This window comes from Spermophilus citellus, assembly GCF_964194105.1.
Source record: "Spermophilus citellus genome assembly, chromosome: 17".
Taxonomy (NCBI): Eukaryota; Metazoa; Chordata; class Mammalia; order Rodentia; family Sciuridae; genus Spermophilus; species Spermophilus citellus.
In genome coordinates, this window is record NC_138199.1 from 4,965,109 (window position 1) to 4,992,792 (window position 27,684).

The 27,684-nt window shown below is 35.1% G+C and overlaps 1 protein-coding gene across 2 annotated transcripts in view; it reads right to left on the reverse strand.

Moving 5' to 3' along the window:
• AKAP10 (A-kinase anchoring protein 10) overlaps positions 1 to 27,684 on the reverse strand; it is an 86,503-nt gene that overhangs the window by 50,819 nt on the left and 8,000 nt on the right. For both annotated transcript variants that reach the window (XR_014019376.1, XM_081271513.1), the window contains exons 2-4: positions 27,169 to 27,216; positions 21,355 to 21,537; positions 16,909 to 17,466 (exon numbers count right to left, since the gene is read on the reverse strand). Coding sequence is in view for 1 of the 2 variants with exons in the window: in XM_081271513.1 (XP_081127639.1) it covers positions 16,909 to 17,466; positions 21,355 to 21,537; positions 27,169 to 27,216 (789 nt within the window). In the remaining variant the exon portion in view is untranslated. The remainder of the gene's footprint in view (positions 1 to 16,908; positions 17,467 to 21,354; positions 21,538 to 27,168; positions 27,217 to 27,684) is intronic.

A 27,684-nucleotide genomic window follows, 5' to 3' on the forward strand; every position in this document is an offset into this window, starting at 1 on the left:
CCAAGATTGAACTCAGGGACACTCAACCACTGAGATACCCCAGCCCTATTTTGTATTTTTTATTTAGAGACAGGGTCTCACTGAATTGCTTAGCCTTTTGCTGTTGCTGAGGCTGGCTTTGAACTCACGATCCTAAGCCTCTCAAATTGCTGGGATTACAGGCATGCGACACTACATCAGGTTCAGTTAAATGATTTGATAACCATACCAAAAACACAAAATAGGGAAAGGATACCATCTTCAACAAACAGTGCTGGCAAACCTAGAAATCCACATGCAAAAGAGTGAAGGTGGATCTTTTACCTTATACCCTATACCAAAATTATTCAAAACAATGAAAGATATGACTCAAATTATAAAATTCCTAAAACAAAATATAAGGTGAAAAAGTTTCATAACACTGGATTAGGAAATGCTTTCTTGGATTTAACCTAAAAAGTATAGGCATCAAACACAAAAACAAGTGAGATTATGGTGAACTAAAAAACTTCTGCACAGCAAAGAAAACAAAACTGAGAAAACAAACTATGGAATGAGAGAAAAAATTTTAAAACCATATATCTGAATTAATATTCAAAATATAATTAATATCCAAAATATAAAAGGAAGTCCTACAACTCAATAGCAAAAAAAAAAAAAAAATCACTCAATTTAAAGACAAAGGAATTGAAAAGACATTTCTCCAATGAAGACAGAATGGGGTACTAAGGATTGAACATGCTAAGGCAAGTATTCTACCACTGAGCTATATCCTCCGGATATTTTCAAAAAAATTCTGTTTCTAGACAGGGTATTGTGAAATTGTCCAGGTTGGCCTTGAACTTGTGATCCTCCTTCCTTAGTCTCCTAAGTAACTAAGATTTACAGGTGTATGCAACAGTACCTGCCTCAAATGCCTTCTTTTGAAAATAAAAAAAAAAAATGCTCAATATCAGTAGCATCAGGGAAATATAAGTCAAAATTACAGTGAAATATCATCTCACACCTGTTAGGATGACCATTACAAAAAAGCCAAAAGATAACAAGTAGTGACAAGAATATGGAAAAGTGGGAACCCCTGTACACTGTTAGTGGAAATGTAAAATGGTGCAGCTGCTAAGAAAAATAATATGGAGGTTTCTCAAAAAAAAATAAAAATGGACTATTGTATGATCCTACAATCATATGTCTATGTATTTATCTCATAATCATTGCTACATCAGGAAGATTAAACAATTAAATATACATATGCCTCACACATGCCAGAGTTAAGTACTCTACCACTGAGCTACAACTATAGCCCCTGAAAACATTGTTCTAAACCATAACTATATATAACTTGTACTCGTCAATTTTAAAAAGTACTCGTGTTATTAAAAAAAGAATTCATTGGGGCTGGCTCAGTGGTAGAGTGCTCGCCTAGCCATGTTCGAGGCGCTGGGTTCCATCCTCAGCACCACAAACATACATAAATAAATAAATGTATTGTGTCCAACTACAACTTAAAAATCAAATCAAAAAAAAGAATTCACAGGGGAAAAGAAAAGAAAGTATCAAGGTCATGACTAAAGCTCAGTGCTGTCTCCATGATTAAAAATTTATGTGAAAAAATGTTTCTGGGAAGGGGAGTTATTTTGCTTGTAAATTTATCCTGTCTATAACACAAGGCTTCATGAAAGACACCATTTGTGAAGACCTGAGGTAACTGTTTCCCATTCACCAGATCTAAAACAATCTGAACTAACCCCATTCTTTTAGCAAATATTTATTGCATAGCTAGTACGAACAAATTATGCAGGCAAAACAAAGACTTCTGATTTACAAAAAACATCTGTAAAAATTTTTAAAAATATAATATGGAAATTTCTAAATCTTTGTTTTTCCATTATCAAAAATATCTGCTAATTCTAGACAAATACATTAAGAATTTATATAGATATTTAAGCATATTTATGTTCCAGGGCATTAAAACTACTGAAAAAAGTTTTGATACCCTTAAATATAAGTTCAGGGGCTGGGGATGTGGCTCAAGCGGTAACGTGTTCCCATGGCACGGGTGCAGCCCAGGTTCGATCCTCAGCACCACATACAAACAAAGATGTTATGTCTGCCGAAAACTAAAATGTAAATAAAATATTAAAAATAAATAAATAAATAAATAAAAGTTCAGAAACATAAAACTTGGTTATGCTTCTCTTTTGGATCCAGAAAACTTAAGTTTTCACATATTAAGGATAGAAGGACAGTAATAAATTTTAAAACATTAATAAACATTTAAAATGTAAAAGTCAATACACTGTTTTGATTTTTGTTTTTGTTTTGGTACCAGATATTGAAATCACGGGCACTTAACCACTGAGCCACATCCCCAGCCCTTTATTTAGAGATACGGTCTCACAGAGTTGCTTAGGGCTTCACTAAGTTGCTGAGGCTGGCTTTGAACTGAAGATTCTCCTGCCTCAGACATTTGAGCGGCTGGAATTACTGTTGTAGTTGTACCACCATGCCCAGCAGTTAGTTAATACACTTTTAAAAAAATTAACTGATAAATACTAGGCAAGCTGGGTACAGTTGTATCAACCCGTAGTCCTACTTTATTGGGAGACTAAAGTAGGAGGATCACTAAACAACAAAGACCCCCATCTCAACAAAAAAAAAAAAAAAAAAAGAAAGAAAAAAAAAGAAAACAAAATAGAGGGAGGACTGGGGTTGCAGTCGGAGGTAGTATGCATGTGTGAGGCAGAGATCAATCCCCAGCACAGCATAAAAATAAAGGTACTGTGTCCATATACAACTAAAAAAAATTGTTTTTAAAGAAAACAAAGACCCAATAACAGAATGGAAATGACAGAGAAAAGAATCAGTGAATTTGAGGATAACTGAATTGAAAGTTACAAAGTTGGAAGGGGAAAAAAAAAAGAATAGAAAAAAGTAAATACAGCCTCAGGAACCTGTAGAACAATAACAAAGCTCTAACATTAGGATCATCAGAGTTCTAGAAGAAGTGGACAAACACTATAGTGCCAATTTTTAAAGAATGAATGGCTGAAAACTCCCCAAATCCCCCAAACTTATACAAATGTGAAGCTTAGTAACCCTCAAGTAGGAAGAAAAACAAAGAAATTCACATCCATTTTTAAATACCATAACCAAATTGCTAAAGACTAAAGAGGGAAAAAAAAAATCTTAAAAGCAATGTGTTAAATACATAGTAATAATGATACCAAGATGTAGCAAAATAATCACCAATAACCATGCAGGCCAGAAAACAAAGAAACAACTTTTTAAAGTGGTTAAAAAAGAAAAAAAAATCACCAACACAGAATTCTCTACCAAATGAAAATTATTTCAAGAATGAAAGCAAGGGGCCAGTCATGGTAGTACATGCCTATAACCCTAGCAGTGCAGGAGGCTGAGGTAAGAGGATTTCAAGTTCAAAACTAGCCTAAGCAATTTATCGAGACCCTGTCTCAAAATAAAAAAATAAATGAATAAAAAGGGCTGGGGATGTGGCTCAATGGTTGAGTGCCCCTGGGTAAAATCCCCAGTACCAAAAAAGAAAAGGAATGCTATAGGAAATTTTTTTTAAATTTTTTGTTTGTTTGTTTTTTAAATAGAGAGTGAGAGAGAGAATTTTAATATTTATTTTTTAGTTATCGGCGGACACAACACCATTGTTTGTATGTGGTGCTGAGGATCGAACCCAGGCCGCACGCATGCCAGGCGAGCGCGCTACCACTTGAGCCACATCCCCAGCCCCTATAGGAAATTCTTGAGATGATGAAACGATAACTAAACTTCAAAGATAAAGGAACAACAACATATATAGCAAATAACTGGGTAAATAAAAGATGACCATTTTTCTCCTAGGTTCTTTAAACCATGTATGACAACTGAAAGCAAAAATTACAACATTTTCTGAAAGGCTTTCAATGTACAGTTGACAATTACAAAATGTAAGCAGGAATATAAAGAAATCTATATGATGGTAAGTTTCCACATTCTGGAGTCACAGAATATTGATTTTAAGTACACTGTAAAAAGTATGCAAAGCAACAAAAAATCTACACAAAGAAGAACTCAAAAACACCCTGGTGCAGTGGTGCATACCTGAACTTCAGTGACTCTGGAGGCTGAAGTAGAAGGATCTCAAATTTGAGGCCAGCCTCAGCAACTTAGTGAGGCCCTGAACAATTTAGCAAGACTGCCTCAAAATAAAAAAAATAAAAAGGGCTGGATATGCAGCTCAATGGTAAAAGGCCCTAAGTTCAATTCCTAATATTATAAAAAAAGAAAAAGAACTCAATAAACTAAAAAATTTCAAAGAATCCAAAAGAAAGCAGAAAAGGGGGCTGGAGATGTAGCTCAAGCAGTAGCGCGCTTGCCTGGGATGCGTGCGGCCCAGGTTCGATCCTCAGCACCACATACAAACAATGGTGTTGTGTCTGCCGATAACTAAAAAATAAATATTAAAAAAAAATTCTCTCTCTCTCTCTCTCTGTCTTTAAAAAAACAAAGAAAGCAGAAAAGGAGAAATCAAGGAATAGAAAACAAGGAACAAATAGGTAGACGTGAATTCAAACATGTTATATTTACTATGATCATAATAAAATTATATTAACCAATACCAATAATTATGCTTACATATTATATTATAATCACATTGCAGTAATTATTTAACTTAAAGAATTACATTAAAATCTGTACTAATTAAATTTACAAAAAAACCCCACAGAGATTGTCAGAATGGGTGAAGTAACATGATCCAACTATATGAAACCCACAAGAAACTCACTTCAAATAAAAATTGTAAAGACAGCCCCAAGTAAAGAAATGAGAAAAGATATATAAACACTAATCAAATGAAAGTTGGATTATCTATATAAATCAGACAACAGATATTTCTGATCTCACAACAAGCAATGTTATTATAAAGAAGAGTATATACAGGGCTGGGATTATGGCTCAATGATAGAGTGCTTGCCTAGCATGTGTGAGGCACTAGGTTCAATTATCAGCACTACATATGAATAAAATATAATAAAGGTACATCAACAACTAAAAAAATATTAACAAAAAAGAAGAATGTATACCATGACTTAGATAAAGAAAAGTATATACAATGATAAAAGACACAATTCACGAAGAAAGTAAATAATTCTAAATGTGTATATACCTTACAACAGGGCCTCAAAAATACATAAAACAAAACCAGACTGAATTAGAAGAACTGGAACCAGATGCAGTGGCACATACCTGTAATCAGCCACTCAGAAGGCTGAGGCAGGAAGATTACAAGTTTGAAGCCAGCCTCAGCAAATTAGCAAAGCCCTAAGCAACTTGGTGAGACCCTGTCTCAAAAAGTAAAAAGGGCAGGGGATGTAGCTTGCTGGTAAAGTGCCCCTAGGTTCAATCCACAATAATAATAATAACAACAACAACAATAATAAAAATAAAAAGAACTGGAAAAACTCACAATTATAGTTGGAGACGTCAACACACTTCTACCTTCTCTCAGTAATAGAGTAATATGATCGCAAACAAAATATCTGCAAGGATATAGAAAAACTGAATACCATCATCAACCAACTAAATCTGACATACCCAAACCACATAAAAGCAATACAAGACAAAGTTACAAACATGTAAAAAAAAAAAAAAAAAAAAAAAAAAAGGAAGTCAAATCCAGCAACAAATAAAAATATACCACAAGCAAGTGGAGTTTATTCTGAGAATACAACACTGATCCAATATTCAAAAACCAATCAATATAATCCAATATATTAACAGACAAAAGGAAACCAGTCGTATCAAATAACACAGAAAAAAAGTATCTGACAAAATTCAACACCCATTTATGATTCAAAACAACAATAACTTTCAGCAAACTAGCACAAGAAGGGAAGTTTATCAAACTGATAAAGGGCATTTATAAAAAACCTATAGCTAGGGGAGATCCAACATGGCGGCGGGCGCGAAGAGATCAAGTCTCTGACCTCTTCAGCTGCGCAGGCATAGGGAGTTGTAAACAGTCTAAATGCTGTTTGCTCAGGATCACTAGGCAATGCTGAGCTGATGTGGATCTGGGGCGAACAGTCTGGGCCTCTCAGAACACACACTGAGCCCGGATCGGCTGAATTCAAGCTCCCGTTCGACTGCTTCCCGCAGACAAACAGGTATGACTCAGCACTAATCCATCCTGCTGAAACAACTGGTCGGCCCTTCTGATCCTACGGAGGTAAATGCCAACCGAGCCTTCATAGGTAGTGGCCACAGGATTGAAACGGGGCTTAGGAGAGACAGACAGGACCCATCCGTTGCATTGGTCACCCGGCAAAGGGAAATGAACTGTCGCCATTTGCAAGAGACACCACCACAGCAGAGAACTGACGTCACCAGACTGCGGCGGAGGAGATAAGTTCATTGAAACCAGCGGCTACAGGTGTGTAATTCCCTAGCCTTCCTTCTCCACACATCGGGGGGGAAACCTTTAGGGGCCCCCCCCCCAGCTCTCCCGTGAGCACGACAGCCAGACCGAGGGAATCAGACGTGGCGCGGGACCCGCGGCACGGAACTCCTGGCTACCGCTCCCATCAGTGCTGACAGCTGAGGTCTCTTGCACCAGCTACCGGCGGTGTGGCTACCGGAGGGCAAGTAAAATTCGCTTAGGATTCTCAGCCCCAAGCTCTACAAACTTAGGGTCTGAGGGAATGGCAAACAGGGAGAGTGTGCCCAGTCGTTCATGAAAACAGGGCTCCTGGGAGCAGCAGACGTGGTGTGTAGCCAGTATTGTGGTGAGCGTCACAGGTGAGAGGGGCCTGGCTAGAGGAAAAGTGGGGAAGCGACTAGACACAAGAGGAGGCCCTAGGCACTCAGGATTGGAGACTCGCCCAGTCTGGGAGGAGGAGCTGCTGCACAGTGATTGGTTCCCGCGTATTGACAGGAGAAGCTTGGACTGGTGGGCACAGCTCCACCTACTGGAAGAGAAGTTAATCAAACTCTAAAACTGCATTTATCAGTTTTTTTTTTTTGATTTGGGTTTTTTTTTCATTTTCATTTTTCTTTCTTGTTTTTTAAATTTTTTAAAAATTTTTTAATTTTTTTTCTTCTAATTTTAATTTTATTTTTTTATTATTATTATATTTTTTAAAAATTTTTTCTTCTTTTTTTATTTCCTATTTTTTTTCTTCTTTTGTCTTTTCAATTTTCTTATTCCCCCTTCCTTGAATTCTACCTGCTTGCTCTCATTCTCTTTAGTGACTTCTTCCCTTCCCTTCTAATACCTTTCCTCCCAAGCATCAAATAAATTTATAGGAGTAAACAGTAACTCGGCAGTCAAAGAGAATAAGAAGTAACATGAGCAGCATGAAAAAGCAAGGAAGAAAAGGACTACAAACAATGAAGGACAGCCTAAATATTCAGGAGGACCTAGAGTCATCAGAAAAATGGTCATATAAAGAACTCAAGGAACACCTTAGACAGATGGAATGGAACCTTAAAGAGGATATGAGACAGCAAATTCAAACGGTGAAAGAACACATTGAAAACGAATTACATAAACAGATAAAAGAAGAAGTATCATCTTTATCAGGAGATAGAGATTATAAAAAAAATCAAACAATAATTCTAGAAATGAAGGAAACGATAAACCAAATTAAAAACTCAAATGAGAGTATCACTAACAGAGTGCAACAAGTAGAAGGCAGAACGTCAGATAATGAAGACAAAATATATCATCTTGAAAAGAGTCTAGCCAACTCAGAAAGGCAGGTAAAAAATCACGAGAAAAACATCCAAGAGATATGGGATAACATAAAAAAACCAAACTTAAGAGTCATTGGGATAGAGGAAGATATAGAGATTCAAACCAAGGGAATGAGTAACCTGCTGAATGAAATAATTACAGAAAACTTTCCAGAAACAAAAAGGAAACGGATATACAAATTGTAGATGCATACAGGACACCCAGCATACAAAATCACAGTAGACCAACACCAAGACACATTGTTATGAAGATATCCAATATACAGAACAAAGAGAAAATATTAAAAGCTACAAGAGAAGGAGGCAGATTACATTCAGGGGTAAACCAATAAGGTTAACAATGGATTTTTCATCACAGACGCTGAAAACAAGAAGGTCCTGGAACAATGTATTTCAAACACTGAAAGACAATGGATACCAACCAAGAATTCTGTATCCAGCAAAATTAAGCTTCAGGTATGACAACGAATAAAAATCTTTCATGATAAACAAAAGTTAAAAGAATGTGCAGCCAGAAAACCAGCACTGCAAAGCATCTTGAGCAAAACACTACACGAGGAAAAAATGAAAAACAATTACCAAAACCATCAGTGGGAAGTGCCTCGGTAAAGACAAAGGGAGAGGGGAAAGATAATCATGGAGAAACAAACTAAATTTAAAAAAAAAGATAAATAATCAAACATGGCTGGAAGTACAAACCATATATCAATAGTAACTCTGAATGTTAATGGCTTAAACTCTCCAATAAAGCGACATAGGCTGGTATCATGGATTAAAAAAACAAATCCAACAATATGCTGCCTCCAGGAGACACAGCTGATTGGAAAAGACATACACAGGATGAAGGTGAAAGGATGGGAAAAAATATACCACGCACACGGTCCTCGTAAGCAAGCAGGGGTGGCCATCCTCATATCGAATAAAATCGACTTCAAGACTAAGTTAAACAAAAGGGATAAGGAAGGACATTATATGCTGTTAAAAGGAACCATTCACCAACAAGACATAACAATTATCAATATTTATGCACCAAATAATGGTGCTGTGACATTCATAAAACAAATTCTCCTCAAGTTCAAGAATCAAATAGACCACAACACAATAATTATGGGTGACTTCAACACACCTCTCTCACCATTGGACAGATCCTCCAAACAAAAGTTGAATAAAGAAACTATAGAACTCAATACCACAATCAATAACCTAGACTTAACTGACATACACAGAATATATCAACCAATATCAAGTGGATATACTTTTTTCTCAGCAGCACATGGATCCTTCTAAAAAATAGACCATATATTATGCCATAGGGCAACCCTCAGTAAATATAAAGGGGTGGAGATAATACCATGCATTTTATCTGATCATAATGGAATGAAACTGGAAATCAATGATAAAAGAAGGAAGGAAAAATCCTACATCACATGGAAAATGAACAATATGTTACTGAATGATCAATGGGTTACAGAAGACATAAAGGAGGAAATCAAAAAATTCTTAGAGATAAATGAAAATACAGACACAACATATCGGAATCTACAGGACACAATGAAAGCAGTTTTAAGAGGGAAATTCATCGCCTGGAGGTCACTCCTCAAAAAAAGAAAAAAACCAACAAATAAATGAGCTCACACTTCATCTCAAAGCCCTAGAAAAGGAAGAGCAAAACAACAGCAAATGTAGCAGAAGGCAAGAAATAATTAAAATCAGAGCGGAAATCAATGAAATTGAAACAAAAGAAACTATTGAAAAAATTAACAAAACTAAAAGTTGGTTCTTCGAAAAAATAAATAAGATCGATAGACCTTTAGCCATGCTAACGAAGAGAAGAAGAGAGAGAACTCAAATTACTAACGTACGGGATGAAAAAGGCAATATCACAACAGATGCTACAGAAATACAGAAGACAATTAGAAATTATTTTGAAAACCTATATTCCAATAAAATAGAAGATAGTGAAGACATCGATAAATTTCTTAAGTCATATGATTTGCCCAGACTGAGTCAGGAGGATACACACAATTTGAACAGACCAATATCAATGGATGAAATTGAAGAAGCCATCAAAAGACTACCAACCAAGAAAAGCCCAGGACTGGATGGGTATACAGTGGAGTTTTACAAAACCTTTAAAGAAGAATTAATACCAATACTTTTCAAGTTATTTCAGGAAATAGAAAAAGAGGGAGCTCTTCCAAATTCATTCTATGAGGCCAACATCACCCTGATTCCGAAACCAGACAAAGACACCTCAAAGAAAGAAAACTACAGACCAATATCTCTAATGAACCTAGATGCAAAAATTCTCAATAAAATTCTGGCGAATCGAATACAAAAACACATCAAAAAAATTGTGCACCATGATCAAGTAGGATTCATCCCTGGGATGCAAGGATGGTTCAATATATATACGGAAATCAATAAATGCTATTCACCACATCAACAGACTTGAAGATAAGAACCATATGATCATCTTGATAGACGCAGAAAAAGCATTCGACAAAGTACAGCATCCCTTTATGTTCAAAACATTAGAAAAACTAGGGATAACAGGAACTTACCTCGACATTGTAAAAGCTATCTATGCTAAGCCTCAGGCTAGCATCATTCTGAATGGAGAAAAATTGAAGGCATTCCCTCTAAAATCTGGAACAAGACAGGGATGCCCTTTATCACCACTTCTATTCAATATAGTTCTTGAAACACTGGCCAGAGCAATTAGAGAGACGAAAGAAATTAAAGGCATAAAAATAGGAAAAGAAGAACTTAAATTATCACTATTTGCAGATGATGATTCTATACCTAGAAGACCCAAAAGGGTCTACAAAGAAACTACTAGAACTAATAAATGAATTCAACAAAGTGGCAGGATATAAAATCAACACGCATAAATCAAAGGCGTTTCTGTATATCAGCGACAAAACTTCTGAAACGGAAATGAGGAAAAACACTCCATTCACAATATCCTCCAAAAAAAAAAAAAACAAAATACTTGGGAATCAACCTAACAAAAGAGGTGAAAGATTTATACAATGAAAACTACAGAACCCTAAAGAGAGAAGTAGAAGAAGATCTTAGAAGATGGAAAAATATACCCTGTTCATGGATAGGCAGAACTAACATTATCAAAATGGCGATATTACCAAAAGTTCTCTATAGGTTTAATGCAATGCCAATAAAAATCCCAACGGCATTTCTTGTAGAAATAGAGAAAGCAATCATGAAATTCATATGGAAAAATAAAAGACCCAGTATAGCAAAAGCAATTCTAAGCAGGAAGTGTGAATCAGGCGGTATAGCGATACCAGATTTCAAACTATATTACAGAGCAATAGTGACAAAAACAGCATGGTACTGGTACCAAAACAGGTGGGTGGACCAATGGTATAGAATAGAGGACACAGAGACTAATCCACAAAGTTACAACTATCTTATATTTGATAAAGGGGCTAAAAGCATGCAGTGGAGGAAGGATAGCATCTTCAACAAATGGTGTTGGGAAAACTGGAAATCCATATGCAACAAAATGAAACTGAATCCCTTTCTCTCACCATGCACAAAAGTTAACTCAAAATGGATCAAGGAGCTTGATATCAAATCAGAGACTCTGCGTCTGATAGAAGAAAAAATTGGCTCCGATCTACATATTGTGGGGTCGGGCTCCAAATTCCTTAATAGAACACCCATAGCACAAGAGTTAATAACAAGAATCAACAAATGGGACTTACTTAAACTAAAAAGTTTTTTCTCAGCAAGAGAAACAATAAGAGAGGTAAATAGGGAGCCTACATCATGGGAATAAATTTTTACTCCTCACACTTCAGATAGAGCCCTAGTATCCAGAGTATACAAAGAACTCAAAAAATTAGACAATAAGATAACAAATAACCCAATCAACAAATGGGCCAAGGACCTGAACAGACACTTCTCAGAGGAGGACATACAATCAATCAACAAGTACATGAAAAAATGCTCACCATCTCTAGCAGTCAGAGAAATGCAAATCAAAACCACCCTAAGATACCATCTCACTCCAGTAAGATTGGCAGCCACTATGAAGTCAAAGAACAACAAGTGCTGGCGAGGATGTGGAGAAAAGGGTACACTTCTACATTGCTGGTGGGACTGCAAATTGGTACGGCCAATTTGGAAAGCAGTATGGAGATTCCTCGGAAAGCTGGGAATGGAACCACCATTTGACCCAGCTATTGCCCTTCTTGGACTATTCCCTGAAGACCTTAAAAGAGCGTACTATAGGGATACTGCCACATCGATGTTCATGGCAGCACAATTAACAATAGCTAGACTGTGGAACCAACCCAGATGCCCTTGAATAGATGAATGGATAAAAAAAATGTGGCATTTATACACCATGGAGTATTACGCAGCACTAAAAAATGACAAAATCATGGAATTTTCAGGGAAATGGATGGCACTAGAGCAGTTTATGCTTAGTGAAGCTAGCCAATCCCTAAAAAACAAATACCAAATGTCTTCTTTGATATAATGAGAACAACTAAGAACAGAGCAGGGAGGAAGAGCAGGAAGAAAAGATTAACATTAAACAGAGACACGAGATGGGAGGGAAAGGGAGAGAAAAGAGAAATTGCATGGAAATGAAGGGAGACCCTCATTGCTATACAAAATTACATATAAGAGGTTGTGAGGGGAATGGGAAAATAAACAAGGAGAGAAATGAATTACAGTAGATGGGGTAGAGAGAGAAGATGTGAGGGAAGGGGAGGGGGGATAGTAGGGGATAGGAAAGGTAGCAGAATACAACAGTTACTAATAGGGCATTATGTAAAATTGTGGATGTGTAACTGATGTGATTCTGCAATCTGCATTTGGGGTAAAAATTGGGAGTTCATAATCCACTTGAATCTAATGTATGAAATATGGTATGTCAAGAGCTTTGTAATGTTGTGAACAACCAATAAAAAAAAAAAAAAAGAATGCAGATCTTAAAAAAAAAAAAAAACCTATAGCTAACCTCAGACTTAATGAGAAAAACAGAATGCTTCACCATTCCTAATCAACACTATAATAGATGTCCTATCTAGTGCAATAGGACAGGAGAACAAGGCTGAAAGAGAGAAGAAGAAACAAATTGAAAATGAAGAAATAAAACTCCCTATTCCTATTCATAGACCACGATTATTTATATAGAAAAATCCCAAGAAACCTACAAAAAAGTTCCTAGGAATAATAGTTTAGTAAGTCACAGAATACAAAATCAATATTAAAAAAAAAACAATTGTTTTATATGCAAGCCATGAAAATTTTAAAACACAATTTTTAAAGCACTATTATTCACAATAGCATCAAAAAGAAAAAAAAGAGAAATACTTAAGATATAATTCTAACAAAGTATGAAGGATCCATATGTTGAAATTATATAACACTGATGAAAAGAAGCCAAAGGCCCAGGTAAATGGATATACATACCATGTTCATGGATTGTAAGACTTGACATAATTAACATGTCAATTCTTCCCAAACTGATTTATAAATTGAATACAATTTTAATAAAATTCCAGAAGGGTCTTTTTTTTTTTTTGTAGATGTAGACGATATAATTCTAAAATTTATAATGGGGATTATTAGAACAGCCAAAATAATTTTAGAAAAAAAGAAGAAGAAAGTTGGAGGACTCAGAGGCCTACACCAATGTGGCCAAGATACAAAGGCAATCTGATGGAGTAGGGTATTCTTTTCAATAAATGATGTTGGAATAACTGGACATCTGGACATTCATTTGTCAAAATAAACATAAAACATAAGCCTTGACCTAACCATCAACATTATACAACATCAACTCAAAAAGGATCATATATAAAAATGTGAAATGTAAAAACTATAATACTTTTATTAGAAAACATGGGGAGAAAATCTTCATGACCTCTGTACATCTGTAAAAGAAAAAATGGGTAAGATGGACTTAATCATTATTCTGCTCTGAGAAAATCTCTGTTAAAAGAATCAAAAGTCAAACTGGAATGCTCACCTGGAAGTAGACATTTGCAAATCACATTTAAAAAAATAAAAATTACATCCAAAATACATACAAAACTCTAAAATTTCAACAATGAAAAAGTCAACCCAATAAACTATGGGAAAGATTTAAATAATTCACTAAAAACATGGATAAGAAATACACAAAAAAATATTCGACATCATTAGCTATCAGGGAAACGCAGAGTAAAACCAAAATGAGATGCTACTACACATCTATTAGAATGGTTTTTAAAAACACAATAAACAAAACATTGACAATATTAGTGCTGGTTGGGATATGAAGGAATTAGAACTCATATATTGCTGCTAAGAATGAAAAATTGTACTTTCTACAAAACAGTCTAGCAGGGACTTATATAATTAAATATATACTTAGCACATAATCTAGCAAACCCACTACCAGACATTTGCCCTATGTAGATAAGAAATAAAAACTGTGTCTACACAAAAACCTATATACAAATGGTTACAGCAGTTCCTATTTATAACTACCAACAATCAAAACAATCCAAATATATTCCAGTAGACCAATGAAATATACCAATACAAAGGAATACTACTTGAAATAAAAAGAAATAAACTATAAAAATAAACCTCAAAGGTTAATATTCTGTATAAATTCACTTATATGACATTTTAGAAAAGGCGAAATTGTAGAGACAGAAAATAGATCACTGGTTGCCAAATTTGGAAGAGAAGGGTTTGGCTACAAAGGTGATAGAACTCTTCTTTGTCCTGACTGTGGTGATAGTTAAAAGAATCTATACATGTGCTAAAATTCAGACAAGTAAACATTTTTATAAAAGGTCAAATTTACTATATACAAATTTTAAAAATAACAATTGAAACAGGAAAAAAGTAATGACCATTGCTATCAATATTTTTTAAATGAAATAAATTACCATCAAAGCAAAGACTGTTTCCAAAAACAATAAAGTATATGAAAATTAAAGAAACAAACCTTACATTTCCATTTCCAGAAACATGCCAGACTATATGTTCAAAGAAACTTATCCCAATACTGAATTCCCTCAGAATGCCTTTTTTTTTTTTTAAAGAAAGAGTGAGAGAGAGAGAGAATTTTTTAATATTTATTTTTTAGTATTTGGCGGACACAACATCTTTGTTTGTATGTGGTGCTGAGGATCGAACCCAGGCCACACGCATGCCAGGCGAGCGCGCTACCGCTTGAGCCACATCCCCAGCCCCATCAAAATGTCTTTTAAAAGTATAGCAGAGGGCTGGGAATATAGATCAGTGGTAGAGTGTTTTGCCTAATACATTGAAGGCCCCCCAGAATCAATGCCCGAGCCAAGAAAGGAAGGGGAAGGGAAGTGTATCAGAGGTTGTGTTAAAGAAAGGGCACAAAGCAGTAAAAACAGTTCCCTTACCTTTGGGCCAGTAGTACTTTGAAATTCAGAAGTTTTAAGGTTTTTATAGGGGTGACACACTATGTTTAACATATAGCACTATCTGGGACAATACCCGATAATTAAACACATTTATATTTCTGCAACAAGTTCATTGCAGTTCAGGTTAGGTTTTGTTAAAAAATAACTTCAGATAGTCAAAGCTTTCTATATTTTATAGCAATCTGTACAAATTCAGATAGAAAAAAGTCAAGACAAAGCATTCACTTAAGGGGGTGGAAGGGATAAAAAAGACCTAGTGCCTTCACATTAAAGGGCAACTGTCCAGGGCCCAAACAAGGAAAATTAGACAAATAGAATGTCTAAAGTTAACTCAGGAGGGCAATAAAAGACCTCTAAGAGGAACACAACAGTGTTCTGATGCCAGAGAAAAAAAAGAAAAAATCTTCTTTGACAATTCCTGACCACAAGACTACTCCCAGGTTTAGTGCCTTAAAAACCCAAATAAACATATTTTAAATAGTACCAGAAAGGTAGTGACCCAAGCTCCAAGTGCATGACAATAGCAAATGCAAATACACCTGAGTACTTAAAGAATGCCCACTGGTAGGTTCATGAAACAGATGGTCAGTTAAGCTCAGCTGGTTAGAAAAAGGTGGTAGAAATTCATGAAACAAGTTCACAGCTAAAAATCATTGAAATCACCACATCAAGAAAATGAATCTGAAGAAACAAATGTTAAATCAGATGCATAAAAGCAATAGACAGTGAAATATATATTCAATAAAGTTATTTATTTTTGGTGGTGCTGTGTATTAAACCCAGAGCTTTGCTCAAGCTAGGCAAGCACTCTTATCACTAAGCTACAGTTCCAGCCCTATGTTTAATATTTAAGGAAATGAAAGACAAGATCAGAGGTGGGATGAAGGTAAAAGGAACAAGAAAACTATGAAAAACAAGCAAACACATTTCAAGAAAATAAAAGTGTTTCTAGAAATGAAGAATTCAATCATTTTACAATGAAGATAACATGCCAAAGTTGACTCAATAACGAAGAACCAACTTTAGAGACAATCAATGAACCCATTTAGAGAGAATCAATGAACCCATGAAGAAACCACCAGCCTTTTGAAAACAAAGAACAGATAAGATGAAAGAGAAGAGAAAAACACAAAGGCTGTGCAATGGGAATTCCAGAAGGTGATAACTAAAGAAAAGGAGTGTGCAATTTCTAAACTATTAAGAGAAGAGAAGAGAATTGAAAGAAAAGGGATGCTGTTGTCAATATGCCTAGGTTTTAATTCCAGTTCCTCACTGTACAACCCACGACAAGTTATTTAACCTTGCTGAGTCACGATTTTCTCCTTTATAAAACAAGGTAACAATGCCTACTTCATTTAAGTGTTGTGGCTATTAAATGAAATCCAAATATACACTTAGCACAGAACTCAATACATTACCTGACGGCACCTGATGACAATTAAAAATATATATATATAAAAACTTTATCTGCAAAGTGCAGTAAAATAGATTGAGACGGAAAAAATAAGCCTATATGGATAATCTATGGATAATGGTTTGATTTCCAACTCTTAGAGGAAGTAGTCACTCTAGATATCCCTCCTGCTCCTTTTTCATACGCTGATGTGATTCTACTCCACTTTCCAAATCATTCCAAATTTGCAAGCAGTTAGAAAAGAAGATACTATTAATGCTTTTATTTCTCATCTTAAGCTCTGCTTTGTGAATTAAAACAAGAAAACCACATACTTACTTTTCATTAGTTTTCCTGACAATTCTTTTAGTGGAGAAGAGGGACTATTTCTACTGGCTATTGTAAGTCTGGAGGAGGATTCTTGAGTTTCCATGGAAACTTGACTAGCTCCTGCTCTGGCCATTTCAAGGTGAAGAGAAGGGGCACTGTCACATTCCTGGGAAAGCAGCAAGTGATTCTGAGTGTTGTTAGTTCTGTTATTCAGGCTAATTCCTTCTGATTGAGTCATAAGCAATTGGGCTGAGCTAGAACCCTCCAATCTCTTGTCACGGGCCTCAGTTACAAAAGATGCTGTAGTTTCATGCTTTTTTGATGGAGATACAGGCTCAGCCAGAGAGCTCTGCTTCACCGTGTTCAGACTGTGTGCTCTTATTCGGGACCAAGTTGTAGAATGAAAACTTTCAGCTTCTAACCAAAATTTAACCAAATGCTCCATTCTCCGAAGTTCCATGAATTGAATGAAATATGGGAGGACAACAGTGTCGTGCAAGACTTGTTCAAGGGTTTTGGAAAGACTTGATTTGGTCTCCTGAGTCTGGTAGTCCAGACAAGATCTGCCTAAAAGAAGCAAAAAAGTCAGCAGATAGGTAACAAATAATTTCACATAGAAAGATTATTCAATCACCTTTAGCAACAAGGATACCAGAGGGTTCTTAAATAAAATTTGTTTCCTAGCAACCACAATAAATGAACTATAGATACTATGATTTTGGTTTCTAAACAATGCAAAAAACAACCATCTAAAACTATTTAAATTACCGAAAAATACTTTGTTACTCAATCCTTATTATCTCCTTAGTATTAATTCAGAACATGTAAATTCTTTTTTTTTTTTTGGTTGTCCATGGACCTTTATTTTACATTTTATTTATATACGGTACTGAGAATTGAACCCAGTGCCTCACCCATGCTAGGCAAGCACTCTACAACTGAGCCACAACCTCAGCCCCAGAATATGTAAATTCTTAAAAGAAAAAAATAATCTTATGGTATGAATAACCTATGATACCAGTCCCAAAGAAAAAGGGCCAATAAAGAGGGAAAATAAAATTACTTTTTTTTTTTAGATAGAGTGAGAGAGGAGAGAGAGAGAGAGAGAGAGAGAATTTTTTAATATTTATTTTTTAGTTTTCGGCAGACACAACATCTTTGTTTGTATGTGGTGCTGAGGATCGAACCCGGGCCGCACGCATGCCAGGCGAGCGCACTACCGCTTGAGCCACATCCCCAGCCCCATAAAATTACTTTTTAAAAAAAGTTTTAACCTCATTGAAATCCCAGAAAGGGCTGGTAGAGCACTTGCCTAGCTCATGTGAGACACTGGGTTTGATTATCAGTACCACATAAAAATAAGTAACTAAATAAAATAAAGGTATTGAGTCCATCTACAACTAAAAAAAGTAATGTAAGATGACATTTTGCCTCTTAAACTGGAAGATGTTTTTTTCAAAATAAATAAATAAATAAATAAGCACTATCAAGGGCATGGGGACATCAGCAACACTCTCAGGCACTGGTGATAAGACTATTAACTGGCAAAATCTTTTCAAGGGAGCATTCAGGACCACACAGTAAAGCCTTAGCAAACTAGCAAGTTAGAAAAACTTCGCAAAAGTTTTTCAATCCAATAACTCCACTTGTGAGCACTTGTCCTGAAGAAAAATTGTGGGTATGTGGATATAGCTATAAAGGTGTCATGAATTCTCCATAATGGCTTTGGGATCTTATCTCAAAGAATAAAACTTAATAAAAGATACATTTCTCTTACTTTATATTTAAATTTAGTTTATCATTATAACCATAAGCCATTTATTAAGGTAACCAAAAAAGTGAGAAAAATTTTTGGCCTTCACAGTATGATTGTAAAGGGTCATATAAATTTATAAAAATTTATAAAATTAGCTGAGGGTTTCATTAATTTTTCAAAAGGACTTTTCTTAATCCTTTGATATTCAAATGTTTCTCTTTTGAAGCACTTCTTGTGTCATCATTTCTCATGACTATCTTGCCATCAATGTTAACTAAGTCCATCTTTGATAGTATCACTTCATGAATTTAAGGAAATCCTGATATTTTGCAAGACTTTAAAATTTCTTCTAATTAAACCCTGAGATAATGATAGATTCACACAGAGTTGTGAGAAATAATAGAAAACTCCCTTGAAGGGCTGGGAGTGTAGCCCAGCAATAAGCTACTTAGCTAGCACGTACAAGGCCTGGGTTCTATCCCAATCAAGGAAGGGAGGGAGAAAGAAAGGAAGAGCCCTTGAGCTTTTTAATTTCCAGCACAGTAATATCTTCGAAAATGAGAGTACAATATTATACCAAGATACTGACAATGATAGAATCCACCAATTTTATTCCAGATTTCCTCAATTTTAATTGTATTCATTTGTGTATATTTAGTTCTATGTAATTTTATCATGTGTAGATATATGTATCCATTGCCAAGACATTAAAGTTTCAACACCACAAGGATTCCTCATGCTGCCCACTCATAACCATACTCACCAAGTCTCCTTACCTCCCCCATCACTAACTGGCAGTCACTAATTTCTTAATTTCTCTAATTTTATCAGTTCAAGAATGCTATGCAAATGTACTTCTGCTGTAACATTGGTCCACTTTATGCTTTGAATATAGCCCTTGGTGCTCTGCCACTGCAAATGATTTTTAAAATGGACATTTTTCTTTCTCTTCCCCTCCCTAATCTTAGGGGAAACAGGATCACCTTTTTTCACTATCCTAGGCAGACTTATCTGTCCTTGAATACATACCCACCATTGGAATGAAGTAATCTAGACTCTGGGGATGGTATCAGAAGATCTCAGAATTGACTATCTCCCAAATTAAAGAGTAAATTACAACTTCAATAGAGGCCATACAGAATGTATCCTTTAATCACCTCTTTAAAAGCCCTGTGTTCCTACTGATGGGCAGAATCACGGCCTTTCGGACAGGAATCCCCTGTGTTTCTCCTTTACTAGCAAAGAAATAAAACTTCTTTCCTTTTTCTCAAAATCTTATCCTCCTTATTTGATTGGCATCAGGGACAAGGGCTGGGCTTTCAGTTACATTCCTTTTGTGATTGGCTTTTGCCTTTTACCACAATTCCCTTGAAATTCATCCCTGTTGTGTTTATAGTTTATTTCATTTTATTTTTAAGTAGTATTCTGTGGTATGAATTTACCAGGTGATTTAGCTATTGAAGGACATTCACTTTATCACTAGTAAGCTGCCATAAACATTTGTGTACAGGTTTTATGTAAACATAAAATTTTCATTTCTCTAAGATAAGTTTCTAAAAGTGCAAGTACTGGGTCATATGGTAATTCTGTGTTTAGCTTTACAAGAAAATGTCACACTGTTTGAGAGTGACTATACCACTTAAATTCCCACCAACAATATGTCCAGTAAAACTTATAATTTTACTTTGTGACCAATAAGCATTTGTTTGAAGTGCATTGTTGAGTACAACCCAGAAAGATTAGGCATCCTAGCTTTGAGTATATAAAATATTAAGCAAAGAGATATCAAAAAAGGGAATAATTTCATTAGAAGTCAATTCATTATGAATTTTTTTCTATTTATGACGTGCAATTTTTATAAGTGAAGAAGTCTGAGTAACAAATACTCAGAAAACAAGGATCTCCTACATATCTCTTTATGGGGGAGAGTTATTTTAACATAACAGAGATCTTACTATATGCACCCCTATGTGACCATTTTTCACTTTAAGACATCTTAAGATATTCTCTGACGTTAAAATGGCTACATTGTATTTAAATGGTTACTGCTTTTAAATGGCTACACTGTATTCCAGGATATAGCAAATTTGATTATTTCTCTCCTAACAGATATCTATATGTTGTTCTTAATTTTTTGCTATCATGAACAACACTACTACAAATAACTTTTACACATACTTACACATTTTTGTTCATATGTGCAAGCATCGCCAAGGGCCAAGTTTTACAAAGAAGTGTTGCCTATATGGCACAAATACTTTATATTTTGACAATACTATCAAACAGACTGCTTTCCAAAGAGTTTTCACCAATTTATACCATCACTAAGGGAATGGTCATTTCCCTGCTTCTTCACTAATATTCAAATTACCAAACCTTAAATATGTGCTAATGTGCTTAAACCCATTATTTTAATTTAGATTTCCCTCAGCACTACTGAAGTAAGGCATCTTTTTCATGTATTTAATGGTCAAATATACTTCTGGAAATTGCTCATTTTTATACTAGTCATGCTTTACATTTTGTATATTTATAGGAACATAACACAGTTGTCACCTATAACACTCATTGCTCTACTTTAAATATATTTTTTCAAAGTCCCTTCCAATGACATTGTTCAGTACACTATGACAGGAGTTTCACATATTGTACTCACGTCCTTTCTTCATCAGAGTCAACAAAAAGTGATAGCCACTTACCCAGGTCCCCAAAATGAGCAGCCTCCATGTGACTTGGCTGCTTCTTAAGTGTTGCTGTCCTACTACTTGAAAAGGAGTCCATGTTGGCAGAAATGGCATTGATTGCAACATGACTTGGTCCTGCAGCTTCCAGCAAGGCATGATTTTTAGTGCTTTTTTGTGGGGAATGTACAGATACTGAAGCTGTAATTAAAAAAAAAAAAAAAGTCGTTAATTAAACACAATATAATAACCTAAAACTCTTCAGACAACTTTCAAAAAACTTTAAAAATTAAGTTACATAACACTCTGTTTAAGCAGCATACTCAACAAAAAATACTTAAGATGAAAGATAACACAATCAAATCAAATAGCAAAAAAATAGGAAAGAAAACACTTAACATTATTTATAACTCTCAAAATACTGTACTTAAAGTGAATAAAAGAGATACTTCTTTGAGAACTTTGTTTATGGAGAATAGAAAGTACCAAGCCATTCTGAAATATGGACCCTTTTCAATTTCTTAATCCTTGCTTGCTTCAGAAGCAAAACCAAAGTTACAAAATAAATACCTGGGGGAGAGAAAACTGAAGAAATAATCTTTAGAATATTTTTTTTAGTTGAGTAACAAGATTTCTTCATCTAATAAAATATATTGATGATTAAAGTTCAAAGATGAAGCATACGTAAAACTTACAAAATATGAGATGGAATTAAAGTTCTGTGGTAGAATGCTTGCCAAGCATGTGTGAGGCCCCGAGTTCAATCGCCAGTAATATATAAAAAAATTTAAAAATATATTTTGTTTACTAGTCTGAAGAAATACTTTGAAGTCATCTTTTTGACTTCAGAATAAAGAAGTTAGTTACCAATTCACTAATAGGAAATCACTCAATATAACAATACTGTCAAAGTATAGATAATTAAGATTCTACCTATCCTATGTATTCCACAGAACTATCAATGACTCTCATAAAAAGTTTTTAAGAAGTTTTGCCTTCTTGCAATAACAAGGAGGAGAGAAATGATAAAGGTCACTAAACAGTCTCTGCCTCAAGATAAATGCTCTCAGATAATTAAAGCTGAATCTCCTAGTATCCTTCATAAATGCTCTCAATTTCAGCAATAGTCTCAGATGCAAAATCTGAGTAATGAAGATGAACTATGTACAAAGAGCGCATAGTACTATAATTCAGTCAATGGCTCTTTGATATGTGTTATAGGATAAAATATTTTAAAATATGGATATCTATGCATGTTTACCAGGTATTTAAATTTATCCATCATTCAATAAGAATTTTGGGAATTATGGGATGGAGAGTAAATGCCTTCGAACTATTTGCTCAACTTTAGAAGAAAACTTTATTTTTATTTTCATGTTAAATTAAAGGGAGCAAAATCATTTTAGCAAGTTTATGGACAATAGTTTTCTTTTACAAACAATAAATTACAAGTAAGATCCCATGGGAATGGTTAGACTTTCTGTTTCTTAATTAGACATCTATAATAATGTAATATACTACTAACTCACTTGTGCAAGGCTTCCCCCACCCTTAACTTGTTAGAACTAGTACCTCTTATTTACCTGCTCCTTCCTGATATTCCATCTGACTTCAGCCCCCATGGTAATCACTAATTTTCTATCTGTTCATCCCTCTCATTCTTTAGGTATACATTTATTAAATGTCCACTGTGTCAGCAATGGTCTTCTTCCTTAACTTCTGGTCCTCCTCAGGCTGTTCTTTAATTCTTTCTGCTAGACAGCACATTTATTCTTAAACCTCCAATATTACCAGAGCAAGTTTTTAAACTTTCCTTTTTTTAAAGTTGTAAACTCCTTTTCTTCCGCTGCCTAAATAAACTTAATAAAATACAGACCCTGATATGCCTGTAAAATGGATAAAACCAGAGTTCATTCTGGCTGATTCAAAGGTAGTCTTACTCATGCCTCAAAGTGGACAACTTCTGTAGAAGAATCCATGACTTCTCAGACCTATTCTTTAACCTAGACTCCAGTTTTGTATCTTCAATCATTTACTATTATATATTCTCACTTTGACTTTGCCATTTTAAACTCAAGTCTTCTTTTATTATTTATTTATTCTAATTTGTTATACACAATAACTGAATGCAATTCATTTCATATTATACATATAGAGCACAATTTTTCGAGTCACTGATTGTACACGAAGTATTTTCACACCATTCGTGTCTTCATACATGTACTTAGGATAATGATGTCTAACTCATACCACCATCATTCCTACCCCCTCACCCTCCCTTCCCCTTCTTCCCCTCCTTCCCCTTTGCCCTATCTAAAGTTCCTCCATTCCTCTGATCCCCCACCATCGCCATTATGAGTCAGCATCCTCATATCAAAGAAAACATTCGATCTTTGGTTTTTTGGGATTGGCTTACTTAGCATATTCTCCAACTCCATTCATTTACCTGCAAATACCATGATTTTATTCTCTTTTAATGCTGAGTAATGTTCAATTATACACACACACACACACACACACACACACCCCAAAGTTTCCTTATCCATTCATCTACTGGTAGGTTGGTTCCACAAGCTATCAAGCTCAATTCTTAAAAATATCAAACTTCTAAATATCACATCTTCTTCTAAACTAATTCTCCTTCCTAATTTCCTGATCTCTGTTCAATCCACCAGTCTCTGAATCTCAAAAAAGGTCTCCCCCGCCCCCCCCCTTTTTTTGGTACAGGAGATTGAACTTGGGCACTAAACCACTGAGCCACATCCCTACCCTTTTTTTTATGTTTTATATATAGACAAAGTCTCACTGAGTTGCTTATGGACTTGGTAAGTTGCTGGGGCTGGCTTTGAACTTATGAACCTCCTGCCTCAGCCTCCCAAGCTGGGTGTGCACCCAGCTTCATTGTCTCATTTCACTGTATCTATTTACTTGCCAATATCTGTAAACTTTTCTTTCAAGATGTTTAAACATTTATTTATCTGTTCATTTTCAACTGCACTAAGAAAAGAACTTCTAAGGTCTCTATCCTACCTAACTGACTGACCTTTCATAAACACCAGTAAGTAGCCATGTTGACTCCATTTTCTGTCTCTACTTTCTTTTCTGGCCATTAAGGACCCTCTAAATATTATCTCAATCTTCCTGCAAGTATTTCCCTTTTCTTACGTGAAGCTCTCCTGAACAATATACACTCAAAGAAATAAAATGCTAGCCAGCCTCAGTGGTCCACACCTGTAATCCCAGCAGCAGCTTGAGAGGTTGAGGCAGGAGGATCACAAGTTCAAAAACAGCCTCAGCAATAGTGAGGAGCTAAACAACTCAGTGAGACCCTGTCTCCAAATAAAATACAAAATAGGGCTGGGATGTGGCTCAGTGGCTGAGGGCCCCCGTGTTCAAATCCAAAGAAGGAGAAGGAGAAGAAGAAGAAAAGAAAGAAAGAAGGAAGAAGAAATAAGAAAGAGAGGAGGAGGAGAAATAATAAAATGCTAAGCCGGCAGGGAAAGAATCATCTCTTTCATTCAAACTTTTCAACTTTTATACAAGGTAGGTCTCATTTTCATAAGTTTCTCCTCAACTTCAGAAATTATTTATTAATTGCAAACTCATCTGAACTCCTTGCAATACTTCTCTTAATTTGACTAATTCAACTCTGAGGGACTACTATGCTAAAACTAGATAATAGCTGCCAATGGAGAATCTACTATATATTACTAGGCACTATACTGGTTTCTTAATGAACACTTTCTTTTTGGGGGAAGACAATATTTTATTTCTCTCATAATAATCCAGCAATCCCTGTTTTAGAGGTGAAGACACAAGTGTAAAAGAAATTAAATAGTTTGCCCTAGGTCTATCAGCTAGTAAAGAAACATTTCAACAGGTAGGACTTAAACCATAGAGTCTCTATCCTTTGATTAAAAATTAGACCCTAAAATTATCTGCACATATAACATATGTAAATTAGTAACTCGAAAGCACTTACCCCTCTAAATACTAAAACTGAACATATAATTTTCCAGCTTTGTTCTGTTTAGCAAGCCAGAAAGGTAGCCATTAACCTTAAATCTCCCTCTCCTTCATACCTCATATTTAATCATTAACAAAGTTCTATTCATTTTAGCTCCTAAAATTTTTTTCAAATCAGTCTAGATCTCCCTATTCCCATTACTACTAATCTAGCCCAAATTACCTGTGGGATTATTTGATTAATGTTCCTTTCCTGTAGCAATTTGCAATTTCATTAAAAATAAGTCCTTTTTGTTCACTGTTACAGCCACAGTTTTTGTCTAATAACTAAAACAAAAGGCATATTCCACAAACAGTAGCTATTATTATTTTGCTTTATTTGCTACTGTTCTGTGACTAAGCTTGTCCTTCTAATCATAGACTGCAAACTGCTTCCCCCTCTCAATTAAACTGCAAACTTCTTGAAGGGGTGTTTCCTGTACTATTTTTGTATTGTTTTAAGATTAAGTCAGTGATTATGAAGCACCAACTATGTACTGCAACAAGGTAATATGAGCTTGAAATTTTTTAGCCTGGATTTTAAATTTAGAAATCTAGAAACCAGCTAGGCCAATCCCATCATTCTACAAATGAAGAATCTGAAGAAAGTTACATGACTTCCCAAGGTCAGACTGTCAGTGGCAAAGTCTGGAGTAGAAGACTGGTGTGTTCTAACTTCCTGAGATATCAAAGTTCCTTCCTTCCACACAATCAGATCTAGTTTTTACAAGTTTCTGCTGGCTAAGGGCTTTCAGACTTTATTAGTGCCAATCAATTTGGCTTAAAGAAAGCAGGGTGAACTAATGTGAGATTCAACTGGCTTTAAATTATAAAAAATAGACAACAAAGCTGATCTTGCAAAATTCATAATAAATTATAATCATTCTTTCTCTGGCAAATTGAACATAACATATATAATAAACATTATATAAACATTCCATGTAAGCTACACAACAGATAAACACCGTAAAAAAAAATCTAAATGTAACAATCTACAGATTTGATGAAATTAAGTTACATTTACAAAATTTATATCTAGTGACTATAGAAATAATTCCCATTGTAATTTTCCCATTACAATCTCTAATGGAATGAGTCAAAAACATAGCAGATTATAATCTAAAAAAAAAAAAAGCGCACTGTAACCTATAAATAAGGACAATGTATTGAGAACAAAGTTGTCTGAATAAATTTTAAAATGATCATTCACATTTCGGAATAAACAGAAAACCAAGCCTTATAAATGGGAGTGCTTTCCCTTAGCAGTCAAAACTGTTCAAGTGAGTAGTCTTTTGTTTTGTTTTAGTGAATAAAGATAGCTAATCACTTTTTAGGAAACAATCAAATGTGTTATGAATAAAAAGGGTGCTGGTTCACTAGTGTAGCCACCAAATGCTCTGTTAAAGACTATTATGTGGGCTGGGGATGTGGCTCAAGCGGTAGCGTGCTCGCCTGGCATGCGTGCGACCCGGGTTCGATCCTCAGCACCACATACCAACAAAGATGTTGTGTCCGCCGAGAAGTAAAAAATAAATATTAAAAATTCTCTCTCTCTCTCTCTCTCTCCTCTCTCACTCTCTCTTTAAAAAAAAAAAAAAGACTATTATGTGATAGTTGTTAAGGAGTTACAGGTTAAAGAAGGAAATAAGTCACAATCATAAATAATTTAAAAATATGATAATAATTTAAAATACGATAATAATTTAAAAAGAAATGATTAATGCCAAAAGGGAGAAGATAACAGGATTAAAAAACTAATAAATGTAAAGCTCATAAATGTAATTAAAAAGCTCATAAATGTGAAGACATCACTTTGGATGAACTCACCTTTAATGGACTTGACATCAGAAGTCTTCTCTTGTTCTTTGCCTTTCACTAGAAGACAAAAGTGAATCATAACCAACTTCTGTAGTCAAAGAGATCCCTGCTATACATTGTAAAACTCAGAGAAGCTTTATTCTAACACATGAGTATTGGAAGTTCCAGAAAAATGGACTAATGGCCTTGGAGCAGGACAGGGTAATGCAGCTATCAGGAAAACTTTCTCTAAGAAAGTGACCTCTGAACAGCATTCAGTCAAAAAACACTGGGCATTGTGTATGGGGAAACCATGTGGTCACAACACCTGTGTTCAAATTCTGCCTCTCCCACTTATTAACCATGAATGAGTTACTTTCCTTCACTGTGTCTTAATCTCCCTGATTAATAAAAAAATAGGTCAATAATAAAACCTACCTTAGCTTATGATGAAAAAATAAACACTTGTAAAGGGCATTTGAAGACTAACTAAAAGTAAATTTAGGATAAATGTTAACTAATATTATTACCACATGCCATCCATTG